At 31.4% G+C, this 24,678-nt stretch overlaps 1 protein-coding gene across 1 annotated transcript in view; it reads right to left on the reverse strand.

The window, feature by feature from the left end:
- Positions 1-23,628, reverse strand: part of LOC135958499 (uncharacterized) — a 106,825-nt gene extending 83,197 nt beyond the window's left edge. Inside the window, exons 1-3 of the mRNA XM_065509406.1 lie at positions 22,368-23,628; positions 2,508-2,720; positions 1,841-2,414 (exon numbers count right to left, since the gene is read on the reverse strand). Coding sequence (XP_065365478.1) covers positions 1,841-2,414; positions 2,508-2,720; positions 22,368-23,580 — 2,000 coding nt within the window. The 5' untranslated portion in view covers positions 23,581-23,628. The remainder of the gene's footprint in view (positions 1-1,840; positions 2,415-2,507; positions 2,721-22,367) is intronic.
- Positions 23,629-24,678: the final 1,050 nt, after the last annotated feature.

Raw genomic sequence — 24,678 nt, forward strand, 5'->3', positions numbered from 1 at the left:
TCGGTCGTATGATTTATGTCTATAGTAAAGTTAACTATGTTGAATTTTGTGTGTATACCAACATTTTTAAGCGATTTATGCACGTTAAAGTGATTTTCGGAAGCGGGTCTATATGGGAGCTATGACTAATTATGGACCGATCGTAACAAAATTTGGTGACATGAATTTTGTGTATATAAAACTTATTTTGAGCGGAATTTGTGGAGATACATATATAAATTAAACATTTATGACCGATAAAGTCCAATTTCGGGAGGACATTTGTATGGGGGCTAGGTGAAATAGTGGACCGATTTCAGCCAGTTTCAATAGGCTTGGTCCTTGGGCCGAAAAAATAATATGTACCAAATTTGATCGAAATATGTTCAAAATTGCGACCTGTACTCTGCGCACAAGGTTTACATAGACAGCCAGCCAGCAGACCAGACGGACGGACGGACATCGCTTAATCGACTCAGAAAGTGATTCTAAGTCGATCGGTATACTTTAAGGTGGATGTTAGACTAATATTTTTGGGCGTTACAAACATCTGCACAAACGCATTATACCCTCCCCACTATGGTGGTGTAGGGTATAAAAAGCTTAATAATAGATTTTCTGATAAACAAATGGACAGAGCTAAGATCCTTCTTTGAAAGCTTGTAAGATATAGAACTCCTGGGAACGCTAGGAGCTTACTTCTTGTATAACCTGACTGACCTGTGAAGATGGACGTCGAAAATTTTAACGCTTTCATTCGTTTGTCAGATTGATTCGGACTCGATTGCATGGATATCCCCAGCTGCAATATAATGACTAAGTATTAAACCTAACCTCTGGTCAAAGGTCACAAAAATAGCTCTATGCCAATTTGAATTTTACTGTTTTTAATTCGGCACTTAAATCGTTGTGCATTTAATTCTAAATTATTAAGTACTTTTCAGTATGTCTAAAGACATAACTACTTTAAACGGTTTTCTTACACCTTTCCTCTGTTTTAACATGAAATCATCATCAAACTCACTCATTTAGAAAAAAATCATCATATTGAAGAGAAATTCCAACAATACAATTGTTTAATAATGTCTTGAAAGCAGATTGCAGCAGTGTTTAAGACACACAGCCTCAAATAACTGTCCAATGCACAATTAATATTAATTTCAAATTTCAAACTAATTGAAGACAAATTGGAATTGTACATGTTGCGGACAACGTACTGAGTATCCAGTAGTTCTGGTGACTAATTGGTTTATCCATTATATAGAATAGCAGTGGTTACTGAGAATTTCATCTATAATACAAAATTAATCTTTGATATGGCGAGTAAACCCATGGTAAGTAATGCTGCAGTCGTTTGGAAGAGGAGTCTTAATAAATCCACGTAACGTAAACACTTTCATATGATCTTATGGTCAACAACTTCTATGGTTCTTTTTCACTAATATTTCGCAATATTCGTACCAATTCTCGATAGAAAATCGTTTTTGCTGTGACTAAATTGAGTCTGAGTTAAATCACAACTCACTGTAGATTAAAAAAGGGCCAATAAGCGACAATCGCTTCTGCAATTGATTTTGGATAGTTAAATAACTATCTTCTAATGTGAAATATAATAAAAAATTTAACTGACTACTCCCTAGATTACTTGGAGACACTAAGGTAACAATTGACTCTATAATTGATTACTAAGTATATGCAAACTAGCTAGTTAAGTTATCTTTGCAGTTGTAGCCAACCCAAAAAAAATATACATTAGCAGAAAATTCTGTGTTAAAGGAAGGGATACATTTTTACATTCAAAACTAAAGGGTATTGCTCAATTTAGTTATTGTTCAAATGCTTAGGAGTAACAACTACTTACCTAAACTCTATGATGTCGTCTTGCTCGCAAAGCTCGTTTACCAACCATAAACCCAGGGATTCAGTACTAATGCCGCCAGCAGCATTAGTGTTGCTTTTTGTTCTACCCTGCCATTTATTTTCCGACGAACAGAGGTTTGTTGTTGCCTCAATCTCGGCTGATTTTCTGCGTTTTTTCTTGGTAGCTGAGCTGGAGGAGAAGGAGGAGGATGATGATGTTGCTACATTATCTACATAATGCCACTTATTGTTGTTGCTATTGTTGTAGTCTGTATCATGCTGTTGTCGTTGTTTCAGCTTAAAGCCATTTTTTGTTGCCTTATAAAAACCATTTGATGGTATATTGTCAACATTTTCTTCGAGTGATTCCTTCGTTCGATCATCATCATCAGCACCATCATTGTCTTGGCCATTTTCTGCTGCTTCTTCATCGTCAGACATTGATTTCGAATTATACAAGTTTTTTGTTAACGCATGAGCGTTTGTGTGTGCATGTGGTGGATTGGCGCTATTTTTCATCTGCCAATTCCCCGTATGCTGAGATGTGGCGAACCATGAAATTGGCAACTTGTTGCCTAAGCTTTCACTACTGCCAGCACCATTGCGACCATCATTACTATTACCGCCACCACCACCGCCATTAGATGAGGTGGAATCATCACTCGCACTACTATCACTGCTGGTTACAAAACTGCCACGTTCTTGGGAACTTAAGAGCGACACAGTTTCAACAAAGAAATCTCCTGTGTATTGGCGGATTGTTGGATTTTGCATTTCTGGTGCTGTTGCACTTTGTTGTTGCTGTGTGCTTGCTGCTGACGATGTTGAGTAGGCAGCTTGTAATGGCGTTGTTAATGTTGGCAAACTTGTTGTAAGACGAACTAAAGCACGTGCAGTTGCAAGAAAAATGAGAGAATAATGTACAAAGAAAAGAAATTCAACTTTAATAACATTTTAATGAAATTATATTTTTAAATAAAAATAAATGTATTTTTTACCCCCCATTTCAATCTCAGGCGGCTTAAATACTTTAGTGGGTCAGTGTAATGTAAAGAAAGATACATAATTTAAATCTATTCAATTTTGTAGAAATGTGAAAAGGCTGGAATTTTCTGTAAATTATGTTTAAGGATTTATAAGGGTAATTGTATGAGAGTAAATATTATTTTAAGATAGTTTTCTTAGAGAAAATTATTTTACTGAGAAAAAATTGTTAGTTCTAAAAATATCATTAAATTGACATAATAAAGGGTGAGCCAAAAAAAAACTCATAAATAAACTTAAACTTTTCGATATAAATATTCTGGAGTCGAAGGCCTCAGTTGCTCATACTCTTTTATTTATCTTGTTATATAATAATATTTATTGTATTATATAATTCTAATAAAATAAAAAAAATAAAAAAAAAATATTCTCAAGAATTCATTAAACATTGAAATATTCGCTTATTACTCAGTATTTATAAATTTACGCATTTTTTCGAAAATCCTCTCATTAAAGATTTTATAGTTAATTCTATTAACTTTTTCGACGAGGTGGTGCACATACGCTTAAAATCGGACATGTCCTGGAATAACTTTACTGAGTTCTTTAATTGTTTTTTTTTACAAGAGCCCAATACCTCTCACTGACCGAAGTTCTAGGCACTTTGGTGGATTTTCCTCCCAGGTACAAAATTGACATTATTGTTTAATACTACTCAAGGGCCTTTTCCATAGTGTCATGATGCTAAACCGGACATATGTATATGAAGGCACTCTGTGCTTTTTTAAGACAGGTAAAAGTAATTTTTGTAGACACTCCGTAATATATGGGAGATTTCATGTCAAGTGAACCAACTTTTCCGATCGGGATGAATTTTTTTTCGAAATATTGAAGAAATAGCTCTCTATACTATTTGGAACACATGTTGCTAAGAACAAAAGGTAATAAGTTACATGGACGAGAAGAAACACCTGTTTGGCCCAAATATCAAATGTTTACCCCTCTAATTCAGAGAGTTCTCTACCGATTTTTGAAAAATTCTGTCCGAATTACTATCCAATATGGCTAAACTTGATGCAAATTTGATCCTGATCGGAAGACTTTGATTCAATTGACATGAAATCCCCCATATATTTTTGTTTAAAAACTATTGCTTTTCTATTTCTACTGCTTTGAATAAGTAGAATTTTTTAAAATTTTTTGTAATACCTCTAGAATTCTGAAGCACACCGATTACTCACCAAAGCTTATGGTGAATGATTTCCATCGGTTTCCATGTGCAAGAGATGGTTTGTGCAATTCAGAAGTGGTGATTTTGACACGGACCAAGGTAGCCAAAAAAGTTTGAAGACCAAGAATTGTAGGCATTACTCTATGAAGATTGTTGCGAAACTCAACAAGAGAATTCAAATTCATTGGCAGCTACACAAGCAGCAAATTCAAAATGCAGAATTCATCTAAAATCAGGGAAATTGGGTTCCATACGAATTGAAGCCGAGAGACCTTGAAAGACGATTTTTCATGTCCGAAATGCTGCTTAAACGCAATATAAGATAATAATTTTTGCATCGAATCATTATATGCAATGAAAAATGGATCCATCGTATGTGAAGACCAGCCAACCAGCCGAATCAACACTAAAATGGGAGCAAAATGGTCCTATCTATTATGAGCTACTGAAATCTTACCAGATTATCACAGGGGACCTATACCGAACACAGATTCATTTGAAGTAATCAAATGAGCTGAGAAACGCCCATTATATGCGGCCAGAAATGAAACCGTAATATACCATCATGACAACCTGTTAAATGGTATTTAGAATAAAGTGGTTGGGAAGTTTTGCTTCACCCGCTTTATAGTCCAGACCATGCCCGTCCGACTACTTGAGCAGTTCTTTTGGCTGGGATTCCATATGTTGCCAGATAGATGGGAATAGTTCATAACTAACAATGACCAATAATGTGAATAAATTTATATTGTACAAGTGTTTAAAAATAAAAGCTAAATAATTAGAAAAATTAGAAAAATCATACATCCAATATAAATAAATCACTAAAAATCTTAAAATGCATTTTTTATATATGGGGCATTTCACGTCAAGTGAACCAACTTTTGAAATCGATGTCTTCCGATCGCGATGAAATTTGCACCAATGTTAGTTCTATTGGATAGTAATTCGGACACCATTTTTCAACAAGATCGGTCAAGAACTCTCTGAGTTATAGGAGGTCAAAATAGTTATTATATAAATTGATCTATTGTGATTAAGATTAAATTTTACTAAATTATTCATCTTTTTATTATTATTATTATTATTATTATTATTATTATTATTATTATTATTATTATTATTATTATTATTATTATTATTATTATTATTATTATTATTATTATTATTATTATTATTATTATTATTATTATTATTATTATTATTATTATTATTATTATTATTATTATTATTATTATTATTATTATTATTATTATTATTATTATTATTATTATTATTATTATTATTATTATTATTATTATTATTATTATTATTATTATTATTATTATTATTATTATTATTATTATTATTATTATTATTATTATTATTATTATTATTATTATTATTATTATTATTATTATTATTATTATTATTATTATTATTATTATTATTATTATTATTATTATTATTATTATTATTATTATTATTATTATTATTATTATTATTATTATTATTATTATTATTATTATTATTATTATTATTATTATTATTATTATTATTATTATTATTATTATTATTATTATTATTATTATTATTATTATTATTATTATTATTATTATTATTATTATTATTATTATTATTATTATTATTATTATTATTATTATTATTATTATTATTATTATTATTATTATTATTATTATTATTATTATTATTATTATTATTATTATTATTATTATTATTATTATTATTATTATTATTATTATTATTATTATTATTATTATTATTATTATTATTATTATTATTATTATTATTATTATTATTATTATTATTATTATTATTATTATTATTATTATTATTATTATTATTATTATTATTATTATTATTGTCTTGAGTTACAAAACATTTATTTTGATAGATATCCCACTCGCATCCCACTAAGCGACCAAAAAGGTTTTAAAGGAAAAGACCTAAGCTTTCTTTTGAGAAAAAAAAAATTAATAAAAAAAGAGTCCATTTTGGAAAAAAAGTCAAAAAGGTTTTTGATTTTTCCAAAAAAAGTAAAAAATTGTATGTCTTGAGTTACAAAACATTTTTTTTATAGATATCCCACTCGCATCCCACTAAGCGACAAAAAAAGTGTTAAAGGAAAACACATAAGCTTTCTTCTGAGCAAAAAAAAAAATTAAACAAGTAAAAGTGCTATATTCGGCTATGCCGAATCTTATATACCCTTCACCTTTGTTGTGGATGCATTATTATTTTTTATAATTATTATATATGTTGTACATTGCCCACTTTCAGCGTACAGCATCCTAAATTTATCAAGAAAACAAAAAACAACAACAGCCAAACGAAACAAAACACCAAAAGAAAAAACAAAATACGCAAGCCAATGAAACCAACACACATCCAAACATACGTTTAATTGTATAAAAAACAACAACGCCAAAAGAAACAAAACACAAAAGAAAAATAAAATACGCAACGCATGCACATCCAAACATACGATTTGTTGCTTTTTTGTCAAAAAAACCAACACACAACCAAACAAACGTTTAGTTGTATAAAAAACAACAACAACGCCAAAAGAAACAAAACACAAAAAAAAAACAAAATACACAAAACTTGCACATCCAAACATACGTTTTGTTGTTTTTTTGTCAAAGCATGCAATACATTGTGTTTTTTGATGAAATTTTCAGAGGTTGTCTCGGATTTTTGCTCATATCTCCGTTATTTATGGACGGATTTTGCTGATTTTAAATAGCAAAATTCTCGAAAGTATGTCTGACAGAATTGTTGAAGATTTGGATCCCGGAGATATCTGGGGCCTTCAGAAAATTGATTTCAACAGACAGACAGACAGACGGACAGACAGACAGACAGACAGACAGACAGACAGACAGACAGACAGACAGACAGACAGACAGACAGACAGACAGACAGACAGACAGACAGACAGACAGACAGACAGACAGACAGACAGACAGACAGACAGACAGACAGACAGACAGACAGACAGACAGACAGACAGACAGACAGACAGACAGACAGACAGACAGACAGACAGACAGACAGACAGACAGACAGACAGACAGACAGACAGACAGACAGACAGACAGACAGACAGACAGACAGACAGACAGACAGACAGACAGACAGACAGACAGACAGACAGACAGACAGACAGACAGACAGACAGACAGACAGACAGACAGACAGACAGACAGACAGACAGACAGACAGACAGACAGACAGACAGACAGACAGACAGACAGACAGACAGACAGACAGACAGACAGACAGACAGACAGACAGACAGACAGACAGACAGACAGACAGACAGACAGACAGACAGACAGACAGACAGACAGACAGACAGACAGACAGACAGACAGACAGACAGACAGACAGACAGACAGACAGACAGACAGACAGACAGACAGACAGACAGACAGACAGACAGACAGACAGACAGACAGACAGACAGACAGACAGACAGACAGACAGACAGACGGACATGGCTTAATCGACTCCGCTATCTATAAGGATCCAGAATATATATACTTTATAGGGTCGGAAATGAAAAATGTAGAAATTACAAACGGAATGACAAACTTATATATACCCTTCTCACGAAGCTGAAGGGTATAAAAATGGGTCCATTTTTTTAAAAAAAGTCAACAAAGTTTTTGAGTTTGCAAAAAAATTCAAAAATTTTAAATCTTGAGTTACAAAATATTTTTTTTGATAGATATCCCACTCGCATCCCACTAAGCGACCATATAGTTCGCTTAGGAAAAGACCTAAGCTTTCTTAAAAAAAATAAAAAAAAAAATAAAAAGGGCCCATTTTGAAAAAAAAGTCAAAAATATTTTTGATTTAAAAAAAAAATCAAAAATATTTTATTAAATTTTTTTAATTTTTTTTTCGAAAGATTGCATAAATAGCTATCTAAACTATTTGGGACACATTTTGCTAAAAACAATAGGTAATAAGTTATATGGATAAAAAAAACACCTGTTTGGCCAAAATGTCAAATTTTGACCTCCTATAACTCAGAGAGTTCTTGACCGATCTTGTTGAAAAATGGTGTCCGAATTACTATCCAATAGAACTGCAAATTTCATCGCGATCGGAAGACATCGATTTCAAAAGTTGGTTCACTTGACGTGAAATGTCCCATATAAGTTTGTCATTCAATTTGTAATTTCTGCATTTTTCATTTGCGTCCCCACAAATTATATATATTCTGGATCGTTATAGATAGCCATCGATGTAGCCATGTTCGTCTGTATGTTGAAATAACTTTCCGTAGCCCCAAATAACATACATCCATGATTCAGACATCAATATATCGGGAATTCTCCCGGCTCGATTGCTGTTTAAAATCGAGAGAATCCCACAAATGGCTGAGATATAAGGTAAAACTCAGTACAACCTCGATTTTTTACCTATTTTTATCTATATCTGGATTACTAAGTCAGAAATTTCGAAAACCTTTGCAACGGCGTAAAAAAAGTAAGTCGGACTTACAACTGGTCAAAATCGGGAAAAATGTTTTTTTACACCTAATTTTTCACCAACAATTTTTTTCAAAAATGTTTTTTTTTGACATGAGAACTTAATAAATTTAATAATAATCTAGATTATAAATCGTTTTTATTGCCTCATTCAGTTGTAGTAAACATATTTATGACATACAGATTCATAAACAATTTTTCGCATAAAATAAACTTAAAATATCGCACAGTGGAAAATGTTGGTCATTTTTGGATCAAAAATCGGTAATTTTTGAATGGATGATTTTGAACTAGGTATAACAATCCAAAAAAAATTATTATAAATATTAAAAATACGTCCTTGAATATAGTATAATTTTAGCTGGCCAAATCTTTAAAGTCGAAAGTAGTATGTTCTGTCGCCATTTTCGAATACTTCTGTTGACATAATAACTATAATTTCTGCAAATAACACAGGTCAACAGCAAAAAAGGCTTCACTAACCACTATATAGATTTGATTCATCATGGTTACCTAAGTACAAAAATGGTAAAATTTTTAAATTCTATGGATAGATATTTTTTTAAAAAATTTTTTTTCCTAAAATTGTGAATTTTCAAATTTACATAGTCTTTAATCTGTTTATATATTGCATTTTAATCGGCTCAGTAGTTTCGAAGTTACAATAACAAATTGAAGAAAAAAATATATTTTTTACATGAAAATATCAAATTTTTGTGTTTTAAAAAACTCATGAAAAATCGAACTTGTTCAGGTTTATTACTCTGTCGCAAAGCCGCGTATAATAGGAAGCATGTACTTTGAGTATTAATTTTACATATGTTTTGTTATTGTAACAAAAATTTTAACAAAAACAAAACACATGTAAAATGTACACTCGAAGTACACGCTTGTACGCACATACTTAATTGTGAATAAATTCAAAAATAATCAATCAATTTTTATGATCGATATCTCATTTTATTCATGTGGCTTTGCAATAAAGCAATAAATATTAACAATTTATGCCGTTTTCGATTTTTCATGATTTTTGGATATTTTTACATAAAAAAATATATTTTTTGCTTCATTTTGTCATTATAACTCCGAAACTACTGAGCCGATTAAAATGCAATATATAAGTGAAAATTAGTACATAGTACGGGTAAAATGTTTTCAATATTCAATCAATCGAAAAAAGAACATTAACTACTCAATTTTATATATATCAAACAAAAAAGTTAAATTTTGTGAAAATGAACAAATTCACTTAATTGTGAATAGAATCAATCGATTTTTATCTCGATATCTAATTTTGTTGCTATTATATGCGGTTTTGCGACAAAGTAATAAACCTGAACAATTTGTGAAGTTTTCGATTTTTCATGAGTTTTTTAAAACACAAAAATTTGCTATTTCCAAGTAGAAAATATATTTTTTGCTTAAATTTGTTATTATAACTCCGAAACTACTGAGCCACTTAAAACGCAACATATAACCGGATTAAATGTTATGTAAATTTGAACTTTTTTAAGTTCACCTTAATAATATCGGACTAACCGTTTTTGAGTTATCATAAATTATGTGGAGAAACATTTAAAAAAATTCAAAATTTCAGAAAAATTTTATTTTAAAAAAAATCTATCCATAGAATTCAAAAATTTTACCATTTTTGTACTACTGGAACCACAATACATTAAAATTTTATAGTGTTTGAAAAGCCTCCAAAATTTTTCGATTTTGTTGCCCTGTGTAATCATTCCCTGACATCTTAACTTTACGATAGAACTTGTTTTATGGTTAATTTCAGTCATTTGAAAAAATCATTTAAGGCATACCGTCACCTAAAATGCAAAATAACGTAACATATCTTTTCATAAGTTTATAGGAGAAGCAAAAAACGATATAAAATGAAAACTACTTCAGATATTGAAACAAAATTTTCAAATCTGAATTACAGTGACTCTAGAAATATATTTTATGGAAAAAAACTTATTTTTTCAAAGCACACTTTAAGTTATGTGGCTTACGTTTTTTTGAATTGTTATTTTCTGAAACAAAAAAAAATTATGTGAAAAATAAATTTTTATGAAAAAAATAAAAATTTAAATAAAAATATATTTTTTTTATTTTAAATAAAAGCTGTTTATACATATATACATTTTTAATTTTATTATGTTTTTTTATTTTAATTACTGACAACTACTTTCTTAAACTAAAAAAGGTTCTTCATTAAATTTTCATTAAGACTGCAAAAAATATTCAATTGCAACAAATTTATTAAAAAAAAATTAGGATACTACCTAAAATAAGGTAAAAACGATTTATTAATTAATTCCTCAAAGCGTATACATTATTTTGTTCAAGAAAATCATATACTTGATGATACTTTAGTTTCAATTTTGGTTATAACTTGGTTATTTTTGATAGTAAAATTTTGTACACATATGTAATATGAAGTAGTGAATCGTAATCAATAATAAAAGCAGTTTCGAATTTTTTGATGATACGTTGTTTTGCATTTTAGGTGACGATACACACTTTAAAATTACTTCAAATACTAGCTTTACTTTAGCGGTTAAATTTTGACCAATTATCGTCAAGTATTCATCAAATACTTTTAATGATCTGAATTAATTGTATACAAACTAAGCAATGATAAAATTATGTATAATATACAAAAAATTTGCAAACATTTTTTGTTTAGAAATCTCTGCTTTTTAATATTTCTACTATTTATTTAATCTACTTAAATATTTACATATTAATATAATTTAGTTAGATTACAATAAATTTAGCATCAACATAATAATAATATTAATTATTAAATATGTGATTAGTCTTATTTTTAAACATATCTTCATTGAAAATACCAAAAAAAAAAAAATGGCAAAATAAAACTTGCATTGATAAATTAATTATTTTCAATTTAATAAATCAAATTGTAAATAACATAAAATTGCCATTTTAAAATCAAATGCCATTTGTGAAATTGGCACTTATTGAGATTAAATACATATATTTTATTTAAACATTTCAATAAAAAAACAGACACTCAAGTGTACAAATACTAGGAGGATTTCAAAGAGTAGAAATAGATGTTTGCTTGTTTGTTGTTAAATTAACCTTATAAATCTAAATTGATTTTTTAGACGGATTAAAAAACAAAAATGAACATATAAACAAGAAAAAAAATGGTTTAAAACTTAATAGGGTTATCATTCGAATAAAATTATAAAAAAATATTTTTTATTTCGAATGAAAAACATCTTTCAATTTAAAGTAAAAAAATATTCTATTAATAATTATCGATTAATCGAATAGTCGAATAATACCAATGCTCGCTTCAAACGAATCAGTTGCGTTCGGTACAAGTTCCCTGTGATGGTCTGGCCAGATTTCAGCTGCTCATAATATATAAGATTCTTCCCGCATATTTTTTTTAATCAAAACAATGTTAAATTTGTTTGTTACCCTATTCAAGCAGTTAAAAAGTAATAACTTTTTTTTTTGTTATATCCTCTTATTTATCGATATAAACAAAAATTTGAATAATTCTTTTTTAATTTAACCTAAAGTCATTTAAGTACAATTCAAACCAAATTGTCTGTTTGTTGTGTCTTTAAACGTGTTTTTATAACCAAATCAACACAAAGCCAACTACAATAACACGAAGAAATAAAACTGAATAGGAAAGAAAAACAAAATCGAATAGTACTTGAAGAATTGAATTTAAAACAATAAAAATAAACAAAAATCGTAAATAGGATTATGGAAATTGCCTGCAAAAAAAAAAGAGAATGGATGTAAACATATTTACCATATTTTCTTGATGATACTTACTACAGACACACATACACACACACAGAATAAAGTGCAAAAACACATACACACACACGTATGCATACTAATACACAGATACTTAATGATTGTTTATATGTATGGATGTGTGTGTACGTTTACATGAACTCACTACTTAGAAGGGTCCAACGAATAGACAATCGGAAAAATATTCAAATACTGAGAAGGGGAAATAAACCAGGAAGAAAAACAGTCAGACAGCCAAACAAATAAAATACGATTGCTACTTGTAGACTTAATGGCCTTGTTGTTGTTTTTATTTATTTTGTAGCCTTTAAAATGCAAATTTTATTCCGATTCGTATGAAAACAACAACAGCAACAACATTTATAATATTTGCAAATACACTTATGTCATCTTCAACATGTAGAACAAGCGGCAATATAGTTGAGAGGGTTCCTAAACATCGCCCTTAAGTGCCCTTTATAAGTATAACAGAAGATATGAGAAAAATGTAAGACAGTAGACTTGACAGCAGACTAGACAGTAGGCTAGACAGTAGGCTAGACAGAAGAATAGACAGTAGACTAGACAGTAGACTAGACAGTGGACTTGACAGTAGACAGCAGACTAGACAGTAGACCAAATAGTAGATCAAACAGTAGACTAGACAGTAGACTAGACAGTAGACTAGACAGTAGCCTATACAGTAGACTAGACAGTAGACAGTAGACTAGACAGAAGAATAGACATTAGATTAGACATTAGATTAGACATTAGATTAGACAGTAGACAGAAGAATAGACATTAGATTAGACAGTAGACTAGACAGAAGACTTGACAGTAGACTTGACAGTAGACTAGACAGCAGACTAGACTGTAGACCAAACTATAGACCAAATAGTAGACTAGACAGTAGCCTATAGAGTAGACTAGATAGTAGACTAGACAGTAGAATAAACAGTAGACTAGACAGCAGACTAGACAGCAGATTACACAGTAGACTAGGCAGTAGACAAGACAGTAATTTATATAGTAGACTAGACAGTAGACTAGATAGTAGGCAAGACAGTATATTATATTGTAGACTAGACAGTAGACTAAACAGTAGACTAGACAGCAGACTAGACAGCAGACTAGACAGTAGACTAGACAGTAGACAAGACAGTAGATTATATAGTAGACTAGACAGTAGACAAGACAGTATATTATATAGTAGACTAGACAGTAGACTAGACAGAAGACTAGACAGTATACTAGATTGTAGACTATACAGTAGACAAGATAGTAAACTAGACAGTAGATTATATAATAGACTAGACAGTAGACTAGTCTGTAGACTAAATAGTAGACTAGATAGTACCGCAAGGGTATTCTCAGGAGAGAATAACGGGAGTAACGTCCCCGCGGACCCTAGTTGTGGCTGGCATGGAGAACGTACAAAAATGGGTGCAAGAGCTCTGTGAAGTCCTGTGACAGGGCCGGCCTTAAGTAAACATTCGGCCATATGGATACCCTCCTAGTCATTCAAGCTCAGGAATCAAGTGCTGGTAAGGACCCCGCCGAAAGGAAGTAAGACCAAGTCCAGTACGGTCTGAATTATGGCATTTCTGGAAACAATGGATACGACGTACTAACGGGCTGACAATTGTGGTATTCTGGAACTTGAGTACATAGAAGTGAGATTCTATGGAAATGGCTTTCAGGCTAATGCTGCGGTTGCCTCCGTCCCAATAAAATCTAGCTAGTCTCGAAGTTCGTTCGAAAATTGTTACCATTAGGTTGGCGGTGTAGGTTTGGATGATTATTCCCGATTTGTACCGATCTGGCTCTGTACAAGGTGTCATAGGGACCCTATGCCAACCCTCGCATGGCCTCTCTGCATGCATAGATAACCATGGGATCTTAACGTGACTGCACAACAATTGGAGATAGCGGGTTTGAGTTGGGACCACGAAGAATGAACAACAATAACAACAACAACAACGACAACAGTGGAGTAGATATGGAGACCAAAATAAGAGACTTTGCCCAAGGAACCATTCCTCTAGAATGAATTCTGATGTTTCTTATTTTGACCCAAAGGTCAAGTTTCAAAAAATTTGGAGAATTTGACTAAGTATGTCATTTTGAAATTTGTGTACAGAGACCCCCCAGAGATGTTCCATGGGATGTGCCAATAGCATGGGTTAGAGGTCGGCCCTCCAAAGTTAGTGGGGGTCGGCCATACATTTAGACTCGATTGGGGCATTTTAAATGGGTCAAAGTGGCATTTTTCAAAATTTGACATTTGGGTCAAAATAAGGAATATCAGAATTCATTTTAGAGGTATGGTTCCCTTGGCAAAGTGTTTTTTTGATCCCTAAAGTACGATTTTCCTTATCACGATTCAAAAATCGCCCAACCCTTTTGTGTTTAGCAATGAACACATGACACACAATTTAAGACTCCCTGAATACTGGATATAATACCGAAGCCTTCAGCACACTTTTTAGGTGTAATGAACATCAGCAGCTAAAGCAATATCGAATTTATGAATTACTGACAATTGACACTTTTGCACTTATCATTTGATATACATATACAAAAAAAAAAAACAAAACTGTATTCATAATGTATTCCGTTGGTACAATGTCAATTGTTGTCAATCAACAGCTGTCAATTTAGCATAAAAAAGAGGCCTTTAAAAAGTCATCAAGTTCAAAGTGAATAAAGAAGAGGAAAAGAGACCAGCAAAAACTATATTTAGCAGGCGTTGGGAAAGATGAAAGGTTAATTACATTTGTTAGCCATCATGCTAATCGTGCTGTTGTGTGTCAACATTTTCAATTTTAAATTGTATGTGTTGGCTGTAGATGAGTGTTAGTTGGGAATATGCAACAAATGTTGCAATGAAATGGCTTAAATAACATTCTAATTGTAATAGATTTGCAAATAGAAACTTAGACAGTCATAGCTACTAACATTTATAGTTAATGTATATGTATGCGAATGTGTAAATGTGTAAAGTTGTAAGAGGAAACTTTTCAAAAGTCTTATAAGCCTAATGAAAAAAGTTTCTTTCGTCGCAAAATCCTTGAGCAATTACCAAAATGAGAAAAAAATGGAACGAAGCGTAAAGAAAACGAAAAACTACTTAAGTTTAAAGTAAATTCAACCTTGTAGACAAAAATCTTAGTCAATTGTTTTTGTTGGAAGCGAGGGAAATGTTTAAAATTAGGGTTTGTGTTAGAAGGGGCCATTAAATTAAGGTTTAAGCTTAAGTTGGCTAACTATGACTTTTAGTTTAAGAGAAACTGTTGAATGACAAACAGTTGCTGGATTAGGAAAGTTTAAAACTAATTTTGGACAATTTATTGAAGTCTTATTTATATCAGTTTAATTTTATATGTATAATTGCAGTATTCTGGCCATTGTTGATAAATTAACCAATTAGAACTGTATTTATTATCTATGCAAGTTCCATTTATGACTTTGTTCTGTTCCCCTGCAACAGTTTCCAAAGGCCCTTAACTATTTCTCCAACATTTAACCTAGCTTCTCAACATTAGACACACGAAATAACAAACAAGTGCCAAACTTTCATCAGTTTTGCTTCAACAAAAATCCTTCACTCTCAATTGCAATTTACACTTTCATGCAGCGTCAGAGTTACAAAGCGAAAAACTAAAAGTTTTATAAATTTTTCACCAAAAAAAAAAAAAAAAAGATTTAAATCTCATTGCATACTAATGAGTTTTTGGTGGTCGTGTTAGTAAAACATTTACCAAACGCCTGCCAATATGCTGTAATTTGCCTGTGTGTGTGAGTGTTGCAACGTGATGAATGTTCGACGAACTCTTTTCAGTTGGTTTTATTTGTGAATATTTTTTGTGAAACTGGCAAATACCCACCCAACCTCATTAACATGTTGTACATAATGATGATGTATTTAAAGTTTTAAATGCATTTGCCGCTTATACCTTTACCAAAGAGAAGGTGTTTGCTTTTTTTTTTCTTCCAAGAATTTGTAATAAAACTGTATTTAATATAAATATTACAATACTTGGAATTTCGGAAATTATTGTTCTTCAAAAAAATACACTCAAATATTCCTTACAGGGTAAAGTAAGCAAAAGTTTAAGTGAAATTATGCTCTTAAGCTGAATAATGTAGTATTAAGTGAAAATTATCAAAATGTACTAAAACAGATTGCTTATATTTGGAACATATGTATTTATGTATATCGAATATTTAACAAAATCAGATTTTGTGCTTCCATTTAAGTAGTTGGAAGCCCGGCAAAACACATCTAAGCAAACATATTAGGTTGGCCCCTATTTTGCACTTTTACGACTTTCCGATGTTTCTAATGTCTAAGGATGCCCCAATAGACTAGTCGATAGTATTGTGGACTATTAATTTGAGGGTTTTGGGTTCGATTCCCGCCAGAGACTTTGGGTGTATCTGCAAACAAGCAAACAAAAATGTCTAAGTGTTTCCCGTCATTTATTAAAGAAATTAAAGAAAAGAAATTTGAGCAAACATAAGCGAAAATTCGAGTTTTGGGTCAAAGCAGCAATCATAGTATTATGTTGTTGCAAGAGTTAGGTTTTTGATAATTACGTCTCGTCTCTATGTTAAAATTTAAGTTATAAACTAAATGTTGAAAAAACTCCAATTTAAACTAGTTTTTCATCTATAGGGTTTATGACTTGAAAATGTGGAATTTTAATAGATGGCTTATCTTTTGAACTCGGTCCAAAACACTTCATTTTGAAGGGTTCACATCTTTCATTGATTCTGACATTTTACACAGTGTAACACGAAAAATATAACCATATATGGACACCACTACATGATAAAAGGACAAAAAAAAAGACCCGTGTCTCCAAGTTTTGCCCAAAGTCATGCACTTTTTTATGGGCCCCCAAAGATTTGGGCTCGGTGTCATATTTGCATAAAAGTGCAACACGAAAAATATAACCATATATGGACACCACTACATGATAAAAGGACAAAAAAAAGACCCGTGTCTCGAAGTTTTGCCCAAAGTCATGTACTTTTTTATGGGCCCCCAAAGATTTGGGGCTCGGTGTCATTTTTGCATAAAAGTGATCATTTTCTCAGGCTCATATCTTTCAAACCGGTCGGAATTTTAATTTACACTCTGAGGAATAGTTGTAGCTCTTATCATGGAGAACAAAAATTGTGAACATATAAAATCAAAAATACTTCATCTTCAAGGTCAAAACCGCAAAAAACTTTAAAAATTCGATTTATTTTTTTACCTTTTTGCAAAAAAGTGATAATTTTCTCAGGCTCAGATCTGGCAAACCGTTCGGAATTATGATTTACACTCTGAGGCAAAGTTGTAGCCCTTAACATAGAAAACAAAACTTGTGAACATATAAAATCAAAAAAACTTCATCTTCCAGATCAAAATTGGAAAAAAAGTAAAAAAAATAAGATTTTTTACCTTTTTTCCCCTGTTCAGGTCCATAGGTAGCAAACCATTCAAAATTCAAGGACTTTTAATTTTATATGTTCACAATTTTTGTTCACTATGACAAGGGCTACAGTTTTGCCTCAGAAAGTAAATCAAAATTCTAAACGGTTTGCCAGATATGTGCCTGAGAAAATTATCACTTTTTTGCAAAAATGACACAGAGGCCTCAAATCGTCGGGGGCCCTTAAAAAAGTGCATGACTTTGGGCAACACTGGGAGACACGGGTTTTTTTGTTTTGGTCTTTTATCACGTAGTGGTGTCCGTATATGGTTATATTTCCATGACTTTAAAAAATTACACACAGTGTTATTGAACATTAAAGTTTTTTGCTTTGAAAATGTCGAAAATGCCAACAAAGCGTCACATGGGGGAAGTTTTGCTTTAATTCTTTAATTTGAAAAAATATAACGCTGAAGCACACCGATTGCTTACCAAAGAATTGGAGGTAAGCAATTATTGGGAGCTACATGAGCAGCAATTTTAAAACTTGTGAGAGCAGCAGGATTCATCCAAAAGCAGGGAAGTTGGGTACCATACAAATCGAAGTTTCAATATTTAAAAGTGTGAGTATTAAAACTGGAAAGGCTAAACTTGAACGTGTAATCCAAGTAATCTAAAACTCGAACCTTAAAATAAAATGTGCAACCTCGAAACGTTATTCAATTTGGCTAAAATTTTCAGCATCGAATTTCCAAAATTTTTAAAATAAAAGCCACCCTAATGCTAACGGTCATATGTTTCCATGTAAGCACGCATTTATATTTCCGCTGCCATCAGCATCAGACACAATGGCAACATCAATACAATTGTTTAACACTTGATATTTAGAATCCATTTATGATGTTATGGCTGCTTTTATTTCAGCTATTGCTCTTATTGAATTTTAGTTATCTGTTTAAAAACTGCTTTTACATAAAATGCCAGTAAATTAACACTTTCCTTCATACTCAAGCATGTTGTACATTTCTCACAGCCATTTATTTTCAAAATAAATTTTCTCTTTTAAATTGTTTTTCCTTCTTCTTTTCAGTTTAGCTGAAATAGAAGCTGAAAATGAGGAAAAATTGCAAAAATTGCATTAAATATTTGCACTACATTAAAGTAGTACTTTGTAGTATGAAAAAGAAATTTTGTTTATGTCTTCCTTGTTTTTAATCTGATAAAAGAGGAGAGTATATTTCTGCCATTATTTCGTTTAGTATCGTAAAAGAGTTTTAATGACAGCATAAATTGAAATTATATTGGCTTTAAGTTTATTTTGTAGAATGTGGATAATAGCCAAAACTTGGATTTAGTTGTTTGTACTGCATAATGAGGATATTTCTGTTTAACAACTACTCCTTTTCTAGTTAAAAGCCAGATATGAATAAGTAGATTTATTTAGATATTTTTTGTAATTCCGCCAGACTGTAAAACTAGTTTCTGTGATTAAGTGAAAGCATTTTTAAAGGGAATACAATAATCACACTACTCGATAGGCAACAATTTGTATTGGAACTATTTGACATCGGATCTGGTTTCTTCAAAAATGAAGTCGGAGTTTGCGTTGCGGTCAATGCAGATCGTTACCGCACCATGATCAATAATTTGTTGTTTGAAAATATGGATGACATTGATCCGGTCAATATGTGGATTCAACATATGGGCGCTATGTGGCATATGGCTACCGCAACCATCGATTTATTGAAATAAAAATTTGAAATTGAAATTTGATTTAGAGAAATTGACCTGTCGATTGGCCTCAAGGTCTTGGGATTTGACACCTCCGACTAATCACATGAAGTCACTAGTTTATGCTGATAAACCAGCAACAATTGATGCTTTGGATGCCAACATTGTTCGTGTTATTCGTGACATATAACAATCAGTTCTCTGAAAAGTGACCCAACATTCAATATCACAAAATTGCTAATGCTTTTGCTCAAACAATTTTGTCTTGACATCAATCGTCATTTATGATAAATATTTTTCAAGTATAGACAGGGGCTTTTTGAAAATTATTGTGTAAACCATGGCAGAACTAACCAGGTCCAATTATTAGAAAGTGTGTTCTCAATAAAACTAAAGAAAACTATATAAAGAATAAAAAATTAAAGCAAAACATCAGAATTATAACCCCCTGTCTATACTTGATAAATTTGTATCATGATAAACGTCAAAATGGTTGTCAAGATAAACAATTTTCAGGTATAGTCTCCATTTATTAGTATTATTGCTTCGTTATGATAAAATTGTTAGTGCTTTTGCTAAGACAACTTTGTCTTGACAACAAATGTCATTTATTGTTATGATAAATATTTGTTAAGTATAGACAGGGAGTAAAGTATTTAAGTATTTGAACAAAATAAATAAAATTCATTATTAATTTTTAAAAAATATTCCAAAAAAACTCGCAAATTAAAAGAATTAAGTGCTGATTGTGTTGTCCAACTCAAGAACATTACAAGATTTGTATACACCAATAATCAAAACGTGTTCATTTTCTAATATGAATGTTCTTAGTTTTTCATTCGTAGTTTTGAAATTTTCATTTTGATATTTGAGTTGTTAGACATAACAAGACTTAAAATTGACAGCTAACTCCCACTAACGATTTTACCTTGTAATATTATTGTATCATGGTACATATGATTAATATTTATTTGAATTAATAAAAATATCACTCATACGCCTTGAATATATCACCCCAATGCACTATAGGTAATTTCACCCATTTTTGTGGCCAAAACTATAAGCAATCACTGAACAGGAATGAAAATCGGTATACGGAGGTTTTCAAGGTTGCTGATTTCGAATCCGAGGTAAATTTTTAAAATTAAAAATGGCGGATCCAATATGGCGGCGTAAATTTTAAAATGTCTTCTGATTTACATGAAAATTGGTATACGGGGGTATTCAAGGTTGCTGATTTCGAATCTGATGTAAAATTTTTCAAATTCAAATTGGCGGATTCAATATGGATTCGTAAATTTTAAAATTTCTTCTGCTTTGCGTGGACAAAAATGTAAACTGTGTAAAATGCAAACTGTTTCATTTCCAAAACATAAAAAAAAATATTTTTTTTGTCATTCCGTTTGTAATTTCTACATTTTTCATTTCCGACCCTATAAAGTATATATATTCTGGATCCTTATAGATAGCGGAGTCGATTAAGCCATGTCTGTCCGTCTGTCTGTTGAAATCAATTTTCTGAAGACCCCAGATATCTTCGGGATCCAAATCTTCAATAATTCTGTCACACATGCTTTCGAGAAGTTTGCTATTTAAACTCAGCAAAATCGGTCCACAAATAACGGAGATATGAGCAATAAACCGGGACAACCTCGATTTTTGACCTATTTTTGATCTATATCTGGATTACTAAGTCATTAATATAGACAATATGGATATCTAATGATAGATATTTCAAAGTCCATTGCAACGATAAGTTGCAATGGACTTTTTTAAAAAAATTTGCAAAAAACTTTTTTTTAAAAAAATTTGCAAAAAACTTTTTTTAAAAAAAAATTAAAAAACAAAATTTTTGAAAAAGAATTAAAAAAAAAATTAAATTTTGTTTACCTAAAAATATTTATTTTAAAGTATAATTTGGTGAAGGGTATATAAGATTCGGCACAGCCGAATATAGCTCTCTTACTTGTTTTAAATCTGCTAATCCAACCAAAATTCAGCAAGTTAGCTATTTTCCAAGCGGAGGCTGCCTAAAAAAATGGTATTTCTCAAAAAGTGCAACATGAAATAGACAAATTAAACTCAAAATACTTCATTTAACACGTTTCTGATTGTTTAAACCCGGCCAAATTCGGCCAACTTTTTAAAAGCTTATACAAAATTAATTTTTCAGAAAAAATTGTAAAATTAAAGGCTTGTCAGAAGTATGAGTTTGTTCGCCAAAAACTATTTTTAAAAAAAATCTTTTTCTTAAACTATTAAGCACTTACTATCACTTTTGTTTTCCATATTTAATTTAAATTTGTGTTTGTTTTTAAACTATTTTAATAAACTTAAAAATTCGAATTGCACTGTATATACTGTTTTCAACACTTTTCTCACAAACAATGACTTTAACCACTTGCTAAGCATTCGCCGATAATTTTTTACAAAAACAAAACTTGCCGTTATTTACCTTAATTTTTCTTTATCAAATACCAACAACAAAAAACGCCTTCTTGAATGTGCAAAATTACTTTTTGCCTCAAAATGGGTTAAATTACCTATAGTGCAATGTAAAGAAACCAGAAATAACAACCATTTTAAAAATTTTGGGAGCAATTTAATTTTGTTTATCTAATTAAGCTTTGACTTATTGTAGAACTTGTGTGTATGTATGTTTCACAACACAAATCCATTAGAGAGAATTAGTGACAGCCACATCGTCACACATTTGCTGCACAATTAAATTTGTATTAGCTCCTCTTTAAGTGAAAATACCACAAATAGGAAATGAATAGATTTTACCCAGTATAAACATTCAATTTTACCTGGTTACGATTTCTTTTTTTTTCTCTATCGTTTATGATTGCAATACACTTTCGTACTTACTTTTATACAGCAAACCGCAGTTGATGCCAAATGCGGTTGTAGCATCAAAGACATCATGATAAAGTTGCAATTGGATTTTAAAGCCCTGCAATAATGGTGGCAATGAGGAGGAGGCGGCGGCGGAGGAGGAGGAAGAAGAGGTGTTGTTGGTGGCGTTGGAAAAACTGTCATTATTATCATCAACTTCAATCACAGTAACATCATTGAGAAACTCATTGAGATCTGAATGACATGATGAGTACGCTGAGGAGGAAGAAGATGATGATGCTGCTGTTGTTGACGATGAGGAGGCTGACACTGATGAGCTGGAGGCGATGTCGGGCGGGCCAGAAAACAATGATGTTGAAGATGTTTCCATATTGCCATTCTTATTTTGAGTGTGTGCTGTTGATATGGCGGGTATTGTTTTTGTATGTTTACGTAGCTTTTCATGTGTGCCATTGGGTAAATCAATATTTTTATGTAGTGTCAACTGTTCCAGCTTCTCCTCATCCACCTCCTGCTGCTTAACCGCACTTGTAGCTTCCCCAGCATTTGTGGGGTAATTATATGTGGTTTTGTCATTATCTTTATGCTGGTTATTATCTAAAGGACTATTGTAATTGTTTTCATTTGTTAATTGAAAATTAATTGCATCTTCTAATCGAGATGTTGTTGATGTTGCCACTGGAAAAGAGGTAATTTCATCATTATCATCGTCGTTTTCAGTTTTTTCATTAGCATTATGTGGATGTTGATGGTGTTGGTGTTGTTGATTATCTTCATCATCGTCATCATCATTGTCATTATTATGATTATTCAATTTTGTTGATGCTACTAAATGTTGGTAAGAGTCATTAAGTGATTCTCTATCACTGTAGTTTACTTCCGGTTCGTTGTTGTAGTTGTTATTGTGGTTTAGTTGCAAATTGTTTTTGTGGTTAATTTGTGTTTGTTGTTGGTTTATTGCATACGCTGTTGCTGTTGCAGTTGTTACATTTTCGTTATTTACATGCACACTGATTTTGTTGTCGTTGCTGCTATTGTAGCCGTTGTTGCTGCTGTTATTGTCTAATATATCTTCGTCGTTTGTTGTTGTTGCGGTTGGGTTTATTGAGAAATCTACAGGTGGTCCTGGTGAACGTCCTGGCGCTGGGTCACTGTTCATATGTCCCACTACAGTCTGTATTGCGTAGAGCCCAAAAACTAAAAGGCAAATGACTAATTTCCTCATTATCACTACAACAGCTGCAGTTTGTTGTTGCTGGTGTTGTTGTTGTTGTTGTTGTTATAATGTTTAAAGGATGCAGATACGGATAATGAGATCTTTTAACAAGAGGTTCTAATATGGAAACTGCTGTCCCAGCTTGTCTGGTGGCTCCTCCGGCTGCTGCTGTCACAGTGTCTGTTGTGGGTGGTGGTAGTGATGGTGGTAGTGCTAAAGGTGGCGGTAATGGTGGTAGTTGTATAGATTTTAATTGGATTTCCATAGACCTTCTTTTTTCGGGATAGAGGAAGAGGTATTAAATCGTAATTTTTCGGAATTATAAAGAATTGCTTTTGGCTGTTGCCCAAATTTATCTAACTTTCTCGGATTTTGTTTGTGTTTGTATTTCTCTTGCTGTTGCTGTTAATTTGCGTTTAGTTTCATTTAGCAGTTTTACTCTCAGCTGTGTTTGTTGTAGTCTGTTAAGCAATTGTTTGGTTTTTCTTATTGTTCTTTTTGTGTTTCGTATTGTTTTGGTTGTCTTTGCTTTTGCTGTTGTTGTTGTGGGTGTATGAATTGCTCTTATCTCTATTATTGTTGTCATTATTTAGTACTCAATTCTTTTTGTTCTTTATTTGAGTTTTTTGTTTTGTTTTTGTTACAGTTGCAATTAATTCGAGCAGTTTTTATTCTGACTTATCTGAAATGAATAGAAATGAAAAGATAAAATTAATCACTATTCAATTAGGGAAATATTTGTATTAAGGAACGAAAGAGAGATATAGTTTAACTTGAAAGTATAGGGTAATATTAAACTTTTAAATTAAGCGTTTTTAAAGGAAATTAGAGTTTCGGTTGGTCATTTTCATTTTGCTTACTATCAGCCCAATTATGTATAAAAATTGCTCGGGAGTTTTTTCCCTTTTCTCATTTTTCCTATTCAAATTCAATGAGAAAAAACTCCCTGGGAACAAACTCCCGGGGAATTTTTTATTCATAATTGCGTTGTATGTGAATTAGGTTAGCACTTATTTAAAACTTTACAAATTTATTGTCCATCATTTATAAACCAAATGCTGAAAATTTCTGCAAAATTGGATAACGTTTAAAAAATTGTTTGAATTT

This window comes from Calliphora vicina, chromosome 4 (assembly GCF_958450345.1).
Source record: "Calliphora vicina chromosome 4, idCalVici1.1, whole genome shotgun sequence".
Taxonomy (NCBI): Eukaryota; Metazoa; Arthropoda; class Insecta; order Diptera; family Calliphoridae; genus Calliphora; species Calliphora vicina.